The sequence below is a fragment of the Terrapene carolina genome, unplaced genomic scaffold (assembly GCF_002925995.2).
Source record: "Terrapene carolina triunguis isolate 2854851 unplaced genomic scaffold, T_m_triunguis-2.0 Scaffold69, whole genome shotgun sequence".
Lineage (NCBI taxonomy): Eukaryota > Metazoa > Chordata > Testudines > Emydidae > Terrapene > Terrapene triunguis.
The window spans coordinates 32,963,284-32,980,955 of NW_020664420.1; the positions used below are offsets into that span (position 1 = coordinate 32,963,284).

Here is a 17,672-nt window from a genome sequence, read left to right on the forward strand (position 1 = left end):
TGTCTGGCAGATAAGGTCTACAAGTTGGAGTGGAATCAATTGAGGATGTCTCAAAAACAATACCCTCTCCTTCAGACAAGTAATTAATATTCTTAAAGAAGGCAGCTTTTGCCTAATATTCATTTGGAAGAGATTGACACTAAAAAACTGGGGATTGTGGTAAAGGACTTTAAAGAACAAAATACTGGGTGGGATTTTCAGAACTACCTAGCTAAATTAGGAATACAAATCCCTGTGGTTAAACACAGGTCCATTAGCTTGTTTAGGTTGTTCCTTCATGTTAAGTCCTCCTACTGAAGACTGACAAAGGAGACCAGAATTTCATGCTAATTTAGGGGTTTAAGCTTTTGAAGTCTGTTATGTTCCTCCTCCATCCTTCCATCCCTTCAAAAATCTCCCTCCCTCAACTTCCCTGTGCAGCCTGCTACCCCTCCCTCTGCAGAAGACAACCTTCTGGGAGAAAGTGGTCAGTCCCATTCCCATACAATGGACCATATGCCCTGATTGCTACCTTTAGCGGATAAAGAGATTATTCTTTGGTAAATCACTAAATGCTGCACAACAAATTTAGAAAGTTAGGAACAAATGCACTTAATTATTTGTAATTGCAATGGTGCCCGAAGTCCACAGTAAGGATTGTAGCCCATTGTGCCTCATATGATATATTTTAAATTACCTGTTAGTGATGCTGATTTGGACTTGGTAATTAAACTCATTCGGTGACCGGAGATGCACTTTTTGATGTCATGCACAATCTTGATAGATTCAAAGTGATTAACAACAACTGTGGAAAATATCTGTGCAGTTTCTGTATCATACATTCTAGGACAATTCTGAAACATTACATAGCCATCCTTTCCCTGAAAAGTAATAATTATATTTAATGAAGAATATCTTTAAAATATGAGCACTTAATTGTCTATTTCTAAACCATTATAAATAAGTATACATATTTGTTAGAATAGTAGCTATGTTTGATTTGATTAAAAATATTGTATTCAGTAACAGAGTAAGATTGAATGTTAGGAGACAGACTTTCAAACAACTTCCAAATTGAACACACATACATTTTGCATGTAAGTACAGTAATTGGGTCTACTGGGTGACCTACCACTTGATTTAAATATGCAGAAACAATATTTGCATGTGCAAAATTCACCAGCAGAATTTTAGTGTGTGGTCTGAAAGTTAAAGCACACTCAGAAATCAGGTCTAATATTTTGCAAGGAATGAGAAGAAGGGTGGAGAATTATAGAAATTTGTATAAGAAATAAAGACAGATAGAAACTCTGGGGGTGGACGGAATGAACAACATCTACAATGGAGTCAAATTGCAATCCCTTACAGTGTCATAATTAAGCCATCAACATAAGTCAGTATTTCTTAAAAACAACACTCTTGAAGCATGAAAAGCATTCAAAATATTTAAACACATTAGAGCTTACATAAGCTAAGTACTCCTTAATGGCAAGTTGATAGACTTTGTTCTTCTTGAGATATTGTCCTTGAATCTTTACAGAGTCTCTTATAATTCGGTGCCTTGGTTCTGCATTTGGATCAAATCCAAATTCCATTCCTGCTACTTGAGGAAACCTGGTAGTTAAAAAAAATTTTTTTTGGTATGAAGAAAGAACCAACCAAAGTACTGACTCTTCCAGAATTCTGAACAAGTACACTTCAGTAAACTGCTACATCAACTCACAATAATTCATTCAGTGTTTGAGGTATGTTTGTAATACTATGTTTCCAAAGACAGGACTTTCACTGATTACTCTATGAAATACCACACTGAAAAGGCAGCTTTTACTCTTCTTACCAGTGGCCATTGGTCCCAGGGTTAAACATCTTGGCTACCGGATTACAGAGTGAAAGGTCTGAATTCTCCAATTCTTGCACCATTGTCACAATGGTTTCCAGGTTTCATTTTTAAGAGCCAAACTGAACTTTTGGACCAACTGCTAAATCCCAACCTGTCATACTGACCCAATTAATTCATATAACCTGAACGTTCAATTAATCAATCTATTATCTGTGGAATCAAGTTAGTTCCAGAATTTAATACCTATTAGCCAGCCATATAGAGGTTTCCTCATTTTTGTTATTTTCACTATAAAAAGTAAGCTCCAAATAAGAACCACATTTATTTTGTATACGTTTTCATACATGGTGTGTGACAAAGATTTATCTGTATCCATAGGTTTTATGTTTGTACTTATATTAGTCATTTGTCTTGCTTAGAGTGGTGTATTAATATGCCCAATACAGTTATCACATAGGCTTGTGAATTCATCATTATCATTACCTGGAGCATTTGAATGTTAGCATTAAAGTGGCTACTCATAGGGACAGTGTGGAGAATTTCCACAAATGTTCAGAACAATTGGCATTTTCATATAAAAAGGGGTTGGATAAATATTCTATGTACCTTCCATCAAGAGCTGGATATCTGTAGACTCCATTTTCGAGAGCTTCCAACAGTTGTCCTCCTGTAATTCTGACTACTAGAAGTGGGTCCACAATGGAAAGGATAGTTAAAAGATCGTGCATAGTAAAATCTCCTGCAGGATGTATATGGTTTGAACGAAGAGTACCTACAATCATCATAAAAGAAAATCAAGATACTCCCTGGTCCTTTTTCTACTGTGGGAAAACAACATGATTATCTAATAAAATGATACAAGTTTTAAGGTTTGTTTTCTTGATGAGAAAGGATTTATATTGTTGTTAATGATTATTTAAATGATGTCATGGGCCCTGGTACTGCAAAGATTTATATACATGTCTAACTTTATGTGCTGTAAATAGTCCTATTGATTTAAAAAAATAAGAAAGTATGCTAATTTTAGAGACTTCAATGGGACTATTCACACTGCATAAAATTAAGCATATGTGGAAGTCTTTACAGATTGTAGACTTATTTCTCAGGGAAACACAAAGTGCTTTGCAGCTATATTAGAGTGGATGCTGGATAGCACCTACTATAGTTAAGCTTACCGAAAAGTTTCCACGAAAATTCTCTGTTTATACATATTTTTAACTTTCCAAAACCTTTTGGCCTGAAAGTTTTAATTTTAGTTCTCTGCCAAAAAGGTGAGTTTTCCTGGAACAATAATTTCAATTTTAAATTAACAAAAACCTTTCTGACAACAAATCTTGCCATTTTAAAAATGAAAAACCATGACAAATCATTTCCTTCTTAAAAACAAAACAAAACCGACAAAAAGACTCCAGCTAGCACCATCATGTTTTCAATTTTAAGACATGCAAGCAACAACTCCCTTTTAGAATTAAAAAAAGGTACATTCAACATTTTCCCTTTAAAACAAACATACAGCAAGAACCAATCAAAAGCCTAATTCTACACTGAAGAACTACTATGCTGGCAACATTCTCTTTAAAAAAAAAAAACAAAACCAAGAAGATGACAAAAATCAGAACAGAAGTAGGCATATCTTTAGACCCTGATTGTGCAAATACTTACACATATGGGACTACTCACATATGTAAATTCTTCACAAGAATGCACAACATGTGTCTCGAGGATCAGTCTTCATTTTTAAACAGAAAAACCATGCTTGTAACAACAAATAATATGTCCAATTTAAAAATAAGACCATGCACCAAGCAAAATTTCTTGTTTTAAAGGGAAACTATTTATAAAAGAATAATTGCTTACTTAGGAAAAGAGTAGCAGAGTAAGGGGGATTTTAATCCAACCAAACTAACTTTGTCCATGAAGACTTGTGGAAGGTGTTTTTTAAACAAATTTTGGAATAGGTAATAAAGGGAAGCAAATTGTTCTTTGTACCAATGTGAAGTGTTTACATGTGGAAATGAAAGGGTTTTTAAAATGCATTATTATTCTTATTTTTTTTTTATTATTTGGGAAGGAGAGGGGGAAGAATTACAAAATGGGGCCAAGATTTCACCTTAGATATTTAGTCTCATTGCGATACTGTTGTACTATAACCCCTTTGAGTCTCATTTACTACTATTACTATCATTAGTTTGTTTCCAGCAATAGTACAAACACAATAGGCATGGTTCCTACCTTGGAGAGCATATGCTTTAAGAGATAAAAGAACTAGACAAAGATGGAGGGTAGAAAAGAGTTCAGTTTTCAAATAAGGTGGTAACACATTATATCCTGATAATATAATGCTTTAATACCATTTCCATTTGTTTTGGTATGGTATATAAACTTAGCATGTACTCCAAAACCTTACCAAAATCAGCCAGTTAGTTTACTTGTTTACTTTTATGACATCCTAATATTTTGGACACATGTTATAATTGTCACATTGTCTATGAACCAATCAAATGTACCTTAATTTGTTTTCCACTAAAAATTCTCTAGTTCCTGATTTCTTCAGGGGCTTTGATCAGTGAAAGGTAACTCATTTGACCTTTTCAAATCCCTTGACTTCTTGATGTACTCTGACTCAGATGAGTGGCTGGGACCACTCCTAATTAAGTAATTAAATAATATTCCAAACATTGCTACCGTCTTTAACAAGTAAATTAATGTTAAAACATTCCAAACATTTTGGATTACAATAAATGTTTTTTAAAAGGACAACCTGAATTGAGTAATGCTACATCAGCATGAGTAGCTTCTAACATTGCATTAGTTATCAGGTTTCCCAGGTTACTCTCTGATCTTCTTACAGTAGAAACACGACCGTCTAATTCTGTGTCGATGGGACAAAGAACTTCCTCTAAAAGAGGCTAAAAAAGAGAAGGGTTTATAGCAGACTCTATTTATTTGAAACAACTATGTCCTGAAAACTAAAGGATTACACTGTAAAAACGTTTAAAATTTTGAGCAGAAAAAAAAAAAGAAAGCCAAGCCATGGAAAAATATAGTCTCTTCTCAATCCCCTGTGAATCTGAATAGATGCACAGAAGGTGATTTATTCTGGCAATGGACAAATAGCAACAATTCCAAATCCACCTGGCTTCCATTATATACCTACACTGATGAGAACTTAATATTCCATACAGACCTACAAAAATACATTTCTCTTGAGTTTGACTAGGTAGGGGAAATCCCATTCTGTCATTTCTTGCTGTTATATTGTATACAGACAGAGTGCAGATAATAGTAATCAGCAAACAACAGCAGAGATCAAGAAACCCGTTCTGAGGTTTTAATCACCATTTTTGAAACAACTTTCTGAAAAACAGTTTGTTCTTGGCTACTCTTTCAGCTAGCCGTATTCAGCACAAGTTCAAGCGTACTGGTTGACGCTCATTGTCAGAAATGGATACTTTTCCTAGCATAGAGAATCTAAAGATAGATTCAGTCATCCTGGGATTACAAACAACGTTAGAGTCAAGCTGAGTTTAACAGTTTCAAAGTCCCCCTATAATGTGTGCTAGTTTTTAGAACCCCTGTGGATACAGACCATCCAATTAAAATGTCCTTGTGCGTTTTAGTCCCTTTAGGATTGTAGAATACAGTAGTTCATAGATGCACGCTCCCACACAGACTAAAGACTGCTGCACAGGAAGCTGCCATGGACTATCAATGGTATCAATATTGCATGTCAGAGGAACCAGCTTATTTGGCATTTTAACATTTTGTCAGAAATATTTTATTCTCAGTGGAAATGTCAACAGACATAAATGAAATGTACTTAAATATAAAGCTCTAGGTTCCCAGGTGCAACAGTAATACAAATAATAGACAATAGCTGTAATAATAAAAGAAGAAAAATTCTTAATTAAGGCCAGTGGCTTTCCATTGAAATGACCTCAGCACTCATAGAATGAAGGATTCTATCACTGCTTCGTTAATTCACACGTATATAGGCACTGCAATTCTTCAGATTCACTGACAGAGGGACTTTAATGGTGTTCTTTTTTGCCATGAGAGGTTTATTATATATTGTAGGGACTATGATACAAAATGGATAAAATTGTCTATTGTTCTGAGGCTTCTGTCCTTATACTTGATCTCAAAACTAAATTTGATAAGGTGGTGTCTTTTAATAGCAATCACTCATGGATTCACTACTTTAAAGTTTAACTTTCCATTAAAAAAAAGTAAGCTGAAGCCATTAAAATGTAATGGGCCAAATTTTTTCTCGGTATACTTCCACTGAAGTCAGTGGAGTTAATTCAAGAAGGAATTTTGCCCTCAGTTTCACCTTAATGGACCTGTCAATTTTGGTAGGCTTGAAATGAAACGAGTTCTTTTATATCTGTTTGCAAAATCAATTTAATTTGTATTTGTACAAGCACAGTAATTTCACTGACATCAGTGAAGGGTCTGTGTTCTATATCGTTGAATAGAATAGAGTGGCGTTAATCCAGATTTATGTCATAATTGAGATCAGAATTTGGCTCACTGTTATCAGTCTGATCAATTACAACAACAATTATTATCTTCTTTTCCTAGAACAAAATATTTAAGGAAGTTGTACCTACCTGCAGGTTTTGAGTATAATCATCCACCACTGATTTTATAAAAGAATCTTCTTCTAGGTTCCTCAAAATGTCAATCCTCTGAAATGTATACTGAAATGATGCACCAAACTTTCTTATATTTATTTTTGAGAAATTCCTGAAATCAGACCCACTTTTGACAATCCAAGTTACATTCACCTTTTTGATTCCATAATCATGGTCATGGCCCTCCAGAACCAGATCTATTCCTTGGGTGTTCTGGGCAAGTCTGATGTCATTAATCCATTGCATGTGTGTCATAGCAATTATAAGTCCTGCTCCCTCTGCTTTAAATTCTGAAGATATTTTATTACCTACTTTGACATAATCTATGTAGTTTAGGTTTGATTTGTTAATGGTAGGCAAGGTATCCAGCCAGTCTTCTTCTACTAATCCCATTAAACCAATTTTCGTATTATTCCATTTAACTACTTTTTTTACTGAGCCATGGCCTAGTGGTTTAGAGGTAACTCTGTCATATACATTGCTGAGGAGCCATGGAAATTTCATTTGTTGTATATAATCTTCCAGAACATCAACACCAAAATCAAATTCATGGTTTCCTAAAAATACAAAAGTCCAGAAGCTAGCTTGTTAAGGTTAACAACAAAAGGTGGTCATATGAGATAATTTTAGTTTTTATATTTCATTTAGAATAGCATTAGAGATATGAAATTTTTTCTTCAAACTAAAGGACCAAATTCCTCTTTTTTACAGCACTGAAAACCGTTAGTCATTCCATTTACTTCTGTAGTTACCCCAGCTTTATACTGTAGTAAAGGACAACAATGCTTTGCCCAAAATATCCATTTTTATGCATCTACTTCTTTTTGTACATAGATTATTTAAGTTTTAGCAAGCCCAATATTTATGGCTAGAAAAAAAAAACATATGTAATACCCAGGGCAAGATTCTTGAGAGAAAAATTAAGATACATCTCTCAGTTTATCATATCATGTCTTTGGTTGGCCTTTGAAATGTAATGGGGGAAAGAAAAAGGTGCTTTCTGGTACCATGCCAAAAGCTACCAGAGATTACAAAGGTGTGCGTAAATAATTAGGCCTATTTAAGAGAGACTTTTGGTACAGACAGGATAAAACAGGTCAGTGGATCAAGTCTTGGAGCTATTATTTGTAGTATTGTATCTGACTTTCAGGAACCCTATATCTACTGTGCATTATGCCAAACAATTCTGTACGCCAAACTGCTTGAGAGGACGGTCCAAACGTTAATGTACAAAAACCCACAGGCCTGGAACAAACTCTATTAACATGCAAAAGGGGACAATTTCATGCATGAGTGTCTGTTAATATGCGCAAATACAGGTTTTTATAAACATACACGTCTCTGAAAATATGGTCCTTTATCTAGTGCTACGGTCTATATAGTGCTATACAAATGTACACTGTATATTTAGAATAGGAAGACTAGGAAAACACAAAGTTGGTGATACAGAAGAGTTTTTTGCTTTTTTTTTACTATCTACTGAGTGGCTTTTGCGCTTTGCAAAGCAGTGACCAAAAAGTAGAAAGGAAAATAAAAGACTAGCTGACCTTGCTCGTCCACTCAAATAAGTTTGCATCGGAAAAGACATTTGAAAAACCCAATATAATGAAGAATAAGTAGCTGCTTTATACATTTCTCTTCCCCCTTTTTTGCCCAGGAAGCAGCCCTGGCACTGGGCAGAATGGCACCTCGAGTGCTACTCTCGCCTTAGCTATACATATATGTCTGATTAGATATTTACCTAAGAGAACTCTAGACCCAGCTAGAGTTTGTGTTTGTTTGATTTGTTATGGTTCATAGGAACACATTCTTCTACCTGAAAAGATCAGTCAGCTTAGCTGGTCTACTGGTGCTGACATTATTGGGCCGAGGTTATTCAGAGGAGTGGGCACTTGCTCCCAGAATCAAAAAGAAAGTTGGTTTCATGTGGAGATTATATTAATCTGTTTGCTAAGTGCTGTTCCTTTTCACAAACACATTAAACACGTGCTCTATCTTTCGCACAGGCTGCCTATTGGTTTGCAGGTTGATTATAAGACAAAAACCAAAATCTTATAAAACCCTAAATAGCCAGGGACTCTAAGAGGCCTCCTCTCTCCTGTGACATATGTCATCATACTCATGAATATCAGAGGCATCTGAATTAGAGCCTGATTGGTATATAAAGAAGAAGAGGCGGCTGCTGGCAGGACATTCTTTGTTATGAGCCCTTGCCTCTAGTATTTGCTTTCCCCTTTGGTCCCCTATTTATAAATGCAAATCCTGCCACCTCCTCTATAGCTGCAGAGGGCATCCTGCAAAGGGAACCAGTGAAGTTATGCTGCACAAAAAAAGGGTGGGTTTTGGAGGGTTCTGCAGGGTGTACCCACTCCCCTGTGCATTGTGAAGCCTTGCTCCACAGAAACTCCCTTGTGCAGTAACCTGCAGGGGCAAGGCCAAAGGAGCTGCCATTATACAGATCCTGTGGTGCTTGCTCCAATGGAAGAAAAGGCACATTGCATCTGCAGAGCACTTTTCAGCTCTCAGGCTCAGGTATCTTCTGCTGAAAGGCTCCCCACCTTCCTGAGGGAGGGGACAATTTCTCTCCCACACACTTCTGCTCATCCATCAAGGCCCTGCAGCTTTCAGACTAGTTGCTGGGTTGAAGATTTGATCCATCATGCAGCAACATAAATGGTGTTTTACAAGACATAAGAACACTAGGGACACACAATCTAAGGGCAGGTCTTCACTACGGGGGGGGTCGATTTAAGATACGCAAATTCAGCTACGCGAATAGCGTAGCTGAATTCGACGTATCGCAGCCAACTTACCCCACTGTAAGGACGGCGGCAAAATCGACCTCCGCGGTTTCCCGTCGACGGCGCTTACTCCCACCTCTGCTGGTGGAGTAAGAGCGTCGATTCGGGGATCGATTGTCGCGTCCCGACGAGACGCGATAATTCGATCCCCAAGAGGTCGATTTCTACCCGCCGATTCAGGCGGGTAGTGTAGACCTAGCCTGAGTCTTTTTGTCACTATAGAGCTTACAATCTAACTGTGGGTGCGCCTGTAAAAGGTAGCTGTAAATAAACTAACAGATATTATGAACTTCATCTGTAAATAACATTTACTTACCAAAGACTGCGAAGTGTACTCCCACTGCATTTAATATAGGAATCATATGTTTTCCTTTTGTTATTGAACTTAAAGCTGATGGATTTAAGCAGTCTCCACTAAATATTGTAAGTGAATCCAGGGAACTGAACTTTTTTATAGCTGCAGCAAATCTACAAGAAAAAACACAACTTTCAGCTTGCTTTATTAGATGGTTAGAGCTGTTGGACCATCTTTATAGCTTTCTTTTCTGGATGGAATTAATTCTGTTTTAGAGTTTGTCAACTGCTTCAAACTAGGAAAACATGCTTTGACACAAAAGAAAAGTGAGGGAGTGTTCACTCCATTCTTTGAGTTTTTATAGAAGAGAATCTCTGAACAGAAAGGGAGGAAAAGAAACAGGGAGAAGTTGGAGGCAGATAATAGCAACAGCATTTTCCCCTTGGCACTATGTTAACACAAATAATAAATAACAACAATATCCCTCCTGTCTTTTCCATTTCTTCATTTCAACTTTCACGCCCCCATGCCCTTCCTCTTCTATTTCCATCTTATCTGTTTTCTTCTTTTCCAAATATTGTCTCTTATCTTTTAGCCTTCTCCCCTGTCTTGGTTTTAAACACACATTTCTAGCCCTTTCCTTTCTTTCTTCCATATTACTCTATCCCCCTCATATTTAAAACATGTTCAAATTACTGGAATATTTCATCAATGCTGATGCTGCTGCCATTAAATCACTTTACCAGTGCTCTATGTCAATCCTTCTGAGAACAGCACTTCCTGAAGCAGATTGACAATAAAGGTTGCTTTTGGGAATATTGATTCTGCAAAGTGAAAAAAGTGTGGCAGGAATGGCAAATGCAGTGGGAGAAAAGGCTCAGTATCCAAGAGTTACATGACTAGTCATAATTGAAGTGGTGTTACCCTTAAATCTAAGGTTGATTTTAAGATTCTTGGATGCTAAACTAGATAACAATATTGTGAGTCATTACATTAAAATACAAAAGAATGTAAAAAAAAAACCCTGTGCAAGTCTGTGTGTAGACGAGTCCTATGGAACAAGGAGAAACCGGAAAGCAGAAACCAACTGAAGAATATGTTTTACAGTCAGTTTCTCCTTTCCTTTGGTTAGTTGCCTTTGTCCTGAACTAAAATGTTTTTTTAATGTAGAAAAATTTATCAATAGAGTTCTCCTGTAGCAGTGAGAGGCCATCTTAAGTCAGGAGAGGGTGTATGATTGGCCAGAATTTATTAGAGGTGGAGCTCAGGAACTATAAAGCCTGCTTCAGTGCAAAGGGCCTCACTCTAGTGTGCTAATCCATTTTAGGTGATCTCAAATCCTAAAGGTGTTGTTCCAGTTTGAAAGCTTAGTCTAGGTAGAAGCCTGTGGGTCTTAATCTGGTTGGAAGTTGGCTCATGTTTAAGGAGAGCAGGAGGCTTTGTGAAAGGATGCAATTAGAGATCTTTTATGGGAAAAAATTATAAAAGGGTATTTCTTATGAAGCTGTCATGGGAACTTTAGTGATTTGAATTCTTACTTCCTATGGTATCTTAAATTAAAGATATTTTAATGGACTCCTGAGCTTTTCTGTTCCTTTTCCCTTCATTACACTGAAGTCTATGACCCAAATGGAGGTGCACATTAGTCATAGTTTGCATGCGAAGAACTGATTTGGGCCCAATAACAAAGGTCATATGTTTATGTAACTCATTGTTTGTTCCTGAAGAAAACAGAATTGGTCTGACTCTTTTTGCTGTCCTTTAAATAGGCATCAGATTTGATAACACCAGCACATCCTACTACCATCTTACAAAGCACTGTCTCCTAGCTTCAAGTTTCAATCTTATGTCTTTTCAACTAGCTGTCCAACATTCTTTGTACTTCCTTGACAGCTGATTTTTCAGATTTACATATGGAGGCACTCAGAAGGGCATGGATACTTCATGTCTGGATCACCTTTTTTTTTATCCTGTCCATTTAAACATTCAGACTAAATACTTTATTTAATAGAATCTAACAAAGTACAGTACTTTCCCATGGGGCCTGGGTAATGTTAAACAGATGACTGCTTAATACGTTCAAGCCATCTAAAATACTTCTAGTTAATGAATATAATACCCTGACACACACATTAACACTTATCAGTACCATGCCTTTCTTACTAAAGTTAGGAGATTTGTTTACATTAGACCTCAGTACATTTAATTTAATCAATCCTGCTTAAATTTCAGTGTTACCTATACAAGAGTGTGTATTCCAGTTTGTGTCAGTCATTATAGACTGGCAGTGCTTTAATTCTTTCTCTTCCTACTTTGGGTTAGATCTTCAGGGGCATCAGGTACCTGAGTTCTGCTCAATGCACCTTCGGGGGCACATAGGTGACTTTCTCCCATATTTCCAGTGAGATTCCTCCTGCCTCAATCCTGGTGCAAGATCAAACATCTGCCAGCACAAAATCACTCCTGCAACTTTCTCTAGCATGCCCCACCTAGCCCCGACAATCCCCTATCCTAGAGCATGTGGCAATAGCTATAGCTATGCATACTATATGCAATCTTGGAATTCCCCACAGTAGGACAGCTCTTCAGCACAAAGGGGCTGGGGCATGGCTAAGAACCTGGCCCTTTATGTCTACCAACAGAATAGATTCTACACCTTGTGATCAAGTTGTCTCTAACTTTTTTTTTTTCCATTTATATGTACAGATAGTATTTTGGTCAAAATCAGCTCATCATGAATTCTTCAGGATGGTGTTTCATAATCTTATCAGCTTTAGCCCCAAAGCAAGGAAAAGATGATTGAATTCTATCTTATTTGCACATCAAACATCCTAGCTCCAAAACTATCATTCTAATTCTCACTTGGATACACAAGAAAACAGAGCAATGAACACGTCCACTTGGTCTGGAAAAATACAGGAAATATAGATCAGAAAGTGTGTGAAAAAGTGAATAATGAGAAAGGAGATGGGAAAAGGGCAGGACAAAAAGAAAAATGAAAATAGTAAAATTAGAACAGGAAGACAAGTGAAATATAAAAATAGAGGAACAGTAGGAAGTATACGAAGCAAACAATGAGGAAATAAAAGGAAAGAACAGGTGACAGAAGAACAAAGAAGATGAAGAAGGAAAAATGAGGAAGAATATGCAAATGAACAAAACATTTGAAATTAACCATCTATTTTTTGCTTTTAAACTATAATTCAAATCTACATTTTAAAAGAGAAAATCCTATATTCTGAAGAAAAAAATCACAATTTTTAACTCAACCTAGACAGGGAATAAGTAGCAGCAGCTATTGACAACAACACAATACTTGTGAATTTTAAAAGCTTGTTTTAATATAAGGACGTGCTACATCTTTTTGAATCTCTGCAGGATCTCCCCACCAGCTGTCTTCAATTTCTGAATCCAGCAATCATAAAAAATTTAAGCTGTTTTCTTAAAGTGGGGGTGTGATCCTCTGGTGAAAAGGTTGATGGAAGGCCAGTGTCTATAGGGGGTTGTATTAAGGTTCTGGTGCATGGTTTCTAGTGTATTGTGGTTGTGGGTGTGGTAACAGTAATGTGCCTGTGGATGGAAGAGAAGAAGGTATAAACTGTTAGGTGGCTTACTTTTTCATATTCTTGCTTTTGTGTGAGCATGTCAGCTGTGTTATGTGTGCAGTAATCATAACTGCTTCACAATGAATTTTCTGTGTATTAATTCCTAAGATTTTATAACATTTAAGTGGGGTTTGGGACTTGGTTGAGACAGGGTGGGGGTGAACCTGGCTCAGGGAAGAAGTGCAGCTGCTCGCAGAGAAAAGTTTAGTTTGCCAGCCACAGCACACAAAACCCTTCCTCTGTTATGCCCAGTGGCACATAAAACCCTTCCACACTGTAGCATAAAAATCTGAACAAAAAAGTATAGCTCCTAATGGAGAAGGTTTTATCTGACAGAGAAAGTTTCGTGTATGCACTGGCACACAGGTGTTTATGTGCCAGTTTATATACCAGCACACACAAAAAGTTTATGCATCTGTGCCGGCACATTAACATTCAGCTATAATGAATAACAATAAAAATGACCCTAAGTACAAATTTTAAAACACCCAAACAACTACACATTGTACCACATCTACTCAGAATTTACCTCTGCACCAAATTTGGCTAGCTAGACAATACTTTTCAAAAGATATCAGTCAACAATGAAAGGTTGGATTGCCAAGGACAAATTTCAGACAAAATCCAATTTCATAGACTACTAATGGAAAAATGTATAAAGAGGTACCAAACAAAAACTACTGAGAAAACTCAGAAGTACATAAAAACTAATTTCACACAATCAGCCACCTGCTTTTAGAGCAAAACAAGAATTTATGTCCCTTTTCAGAATACAAACATAACTATGGTTCACAACCAGGTGCCACCATAGTGAGTAATATTATACATTATAAGTGTAAGCTTTCTCAAATACTATACAGGCTTGTGGTGGTTGTTGCTGATTTCTGCATCTGTTTGCCCAACCTGGGAACCATGGGCCAAATCTTGCCTCCCTATCCCTTTCCTAATATAATGGAGACAGTGGTGTAAGGCCAGATTCCTTGGTTCCATCCTCTTCCATTATTACAATGGGATTGGAGGGATAAAAGGAGGGGGCGCTTCCCTGTTCTCATACTTTTCCTGGTGGTATCCTAGGTGGGAATTAAAGGGTGGAGAATTTCCTCAGAGCACTCCTTTTCCTGGTGTCACAAAATAGCCTGAAAGGAATGGTGCCTGGTGCCTCCCTTTCTCAGTATCCAAGAATAGTGTGTGTGACAATATCATGAGGTTGTCCCCTGATTCCCTTTGGGCCTTAACCAGAGCCCACTACCATATTTTATTGTATTTTATATTTACAGTGAGTCACTACCTTCCTCTTTTGCTTCAGGGGAAGGGTACTGTAGCAGCAGCCAGTCCTACCTATTTCTGCCTTCTGCCTGTTTTTCAATCAAAGTTCAAGTAATGTACACAGGTGGGGATTTGAGTGGCAGGATGCTGAGTGAGCTCTGGAGTCAGCACACCCTGTTACGTACAGATATAGCAATTTCCTGCAATATACCTGGGAAATCCGATTGAATTAGGCTTAAGTATCTTCAGGGTCCATTGTATTAAATGAAGGGTTTATGTATTATTGGGGGCCTGGATTGTATATAACCTCTCAAGGGGGCAGATGTGACAGATGTGATACCTGGGGGTTCAAAGGACTACACTGAACAATGTGCCAGAAAAGAATGGACTCTTAGAACAAAATGTGTTAAGTAGTTTTCCTGGGGAATATCTAGGGGAAAGTGAATGCAAATTCCCCACCTTTGATTATGCAAATACCCAGCCTTTTGAAGTTTTGCCCTGAGGAGTGAGCCATTGTCTGCTGATCACCTGTTACATGAGGCCAAGATCAAAGGCCCAAGCTATATAAAGGAAAAGACTGAACATTCTTGGAGGTTCTGGTTCTGAATCTGACAAAATTATAAACTTGTAACCACAGAGAAAACCCAGTTGTGGGTTTTGAACAACTGACACCTACCAGAGCCCAAGGTTGGAGTTGCAGAGAGGGGGTGACCTCTGGGAAGATGTTTAGCATATGTGTAGGTTCTTTTTTTTTTTTTTTAAGATGTTTTCTCTGTAATGCTTTCATCTGAAAAATAAATGTTTGCTTATAAAGAGTTGTTCTATAATTGTAGGCCATTAGGCTGTTCATAGTCTTCAAAGAGAATGCAAAGTGCAGACACTAGGCTGTTTAAGCAGTCTGACTTGCTGGGAATATCTTATTTAGGCAGGGAACTGTGCAGCCTGGAGACACCCCAGTCCAAAGGAAGGGAGACTGGGGTCTCTACCCAAGAGAGGTGATGGCTGATGAGCTGGTTGGTTAGGCTGGGTGCTGTTGGTGGACCACAGAGGGGGGCGTACAGGTGCAGTTGCCCTGAACTGTGAGAGGGGGTAGGGATGAAGTTACTTTCCCTTACAGTCCACCTCTCCCACAAACATTTTATGTCAGCATGGGAGGGTGCAGGGAGAGTTATTTCCTTAGTTCCCCATCTTTCCTGGTATAACGGGGGGGGGGGGGGGGGGAATGGATATTCTTTGCATCTCATATCCCAGAAAGAGAGCGGGGAAGGGAAAGGATATTTCCTGGCTTTTACCCACCCCTAACAGCTGCCAAACTTTGTGTAGTTCTGTGTGTGACATCTTGTGCAAATTATTTAATGAAATTATTTGCAAATAACCATAAGCTTCAGTTTAGGATCCACACTCTGACCAGAAGTCACACATGAAGTAGCACAAAACTAGGCAGCTGTGGCTGGGTGGGTTTCTGGATGTGTGGGAAGACGAGGGTGCCTAGGGGTGCGTGGTAGGTGGGTGGGTGCAGGAAGGTGTCTGGGAGTGCCTGGATCAGTGGGTACTTGAGGGTGTTGTTTTGGAGTGTCTGAAGGGTGCTGAGATTGCTGTAGTGCATGGGTGCTGGAGTATCTGGGCTGAGGGTAGGGATCTAGGGTGTTTGGGGTCTGGAGGGTACATGGGGTTACGTTGGGAGTGGGTGGGATAGAAGGATGAGTAGGGGGCTTTGGGGGATCCTGAGTGCTCGTGGTGTGCTGCCGGGAGGGTTACTAGGATCTGTGTGTGGGACTGCAGTCTTGTTGGGGACTAGTAGGGGCAGCCCATGGCCTGTACTAAGCCAGCTGGCCCCTGTAGCTACTGCCTGCTTCTCCCACCTGCCCTTACCCTGCTGGGATCCAGCGGAGGAAGCAGCAACAGGAAAGGCAGAGAGGCCACTTGTAGACCAGCTCATCAGGCCCCACAGGAGCCCTGTGTGGCAGAGAGGTGGAACTACAGCCTTATGCCGGCTGCCTTCCTTCAGCCCTGCAATGTGGTCGAGGCTCCAGCCAGGGAGCGGGAATGCACGGGGCTGTCGAACATGCTCGTGCCCTGTGAGACAGGGCAGCCATGCCTGCCCTCACGCACCCCAGGAGGGACAGGGTGTTTCTTTCCCTCCCTCCCTGGGAGGGGAGTGGGGAGTGCGATTCCCTCCCACCCACACATCTTAGTATCCGGGCTGGGCCAGGAGTGGCTCCTACCTGGCAGCGCCTCCTACCGGCTCCTCCTGCCTGGACTCCACCTCATACACGTCGTAGAAGTGGAGGATGACTAGGTCACTCTGGCTCTCGTCTAGGAGCTCTGAGCAGGGGCTGGGGCTGACCTTGTCCCCAGGCCCAGCTGCAGCGGAAAAGGGGGAGCCGCCCTGCTCCTGAAGTAACAAAGGCTCCATCCCCACATCCCCAGCAGGGCAAGGTGGCGCCTGAACACCCACTCCCAGAGGGGCGGGGGAGGGGGCAGACCAAGCCCACTAGAGGGGGAAGAGAAGCTGCTGTGGCTCTCACGGAACCCCTGGTGTTTTAGCTGGAGGGCCATGAACATCTCAGGGTGCCGCCCTCATGGTTCCCCCTCACTCCCACACTCAGCCAGGTGCCTATGTGTAGCACCTCACATGGACATTATTATCCCCGCCCTGCTTCACACACAATAATAGGGGCCCAGAATTGAAGGGCCCTTCACAATGCTGATCAGAGAAAGTAGGCAATCCTCTCCCAAGCCATGGCAGCTTGACAGGAAGCCCTACCCATCTACCATGAACTAGAGCTGTGTCCTCTCTGAAACACTAGTGTCAGCACTAAAGCAGAGTGAAGATTTGATTTTTCAATTCAGAGGTTGAACAACAACCAAAAAAAACCCCCCAACATTACATTTCAGGTCAACCCAGCATGGAAATTTTTCAATTTTTCTCCACTGAAACTGTCAAGGCTGTATCCCCACTTTGAACTTTAGGGTACAAATGTAGGGGCCTGCATGAAAACTTCTAAGCTTATCTACCAGCTTAGCTCTGGTCCGTTGCCACCATCTCAAGAATTCCCTCCCTGGGAAGCCTTGGGAAACCTTTCACCAAGTCCCTGTGAATACAGATCCAAACTCCTTGGATCTTAAACAAGGAGAAATCGACCCTTCCCCCCTCCTTCCTTTCACCAGCTCCTGGTGAATACAGATCCAAACCCCCCTTGGATTTTAAAACAAGGAGAAATCAATCAGGTTATTAAAAAAGAAGGC

The 17,672-nt window shown here is 39.5% G+C and overlaps 1 protein-coding gene across 1 annotated transcript; it reads right to left on the bottom strand.

Annotated features, from left to right (window-relative positions):
* Positions 1-513: 513 nt before the first annotated feature.
* LOC112103131 (trifunctional nucleotide phosphoesterase protein YfkN-like) lies at positions 514-16,839 on the bottom strand. The gene is made up of 9 exons (XM_024194750.1): positions 16,649-16,839; positions 9,574-9,725; positions 6,407-7,013; positions 5,242-5,311; positions 4,581-4,728; positions 2,426-2,591; positions 1,446-1,593; positions 677-860; positions 514-554 (listed from the first exon to the last, which is right to left on the bottom strand). Exons 1-9 carry the CDS (start codon positions 16,837-16,839, stop codon positions 514-516), a joined length of 1,707 nt encoding a protein of 568 aa, XP_024050518.1.
* Positions 16,840-17,672: the final 833 nt, after the last annotated feature.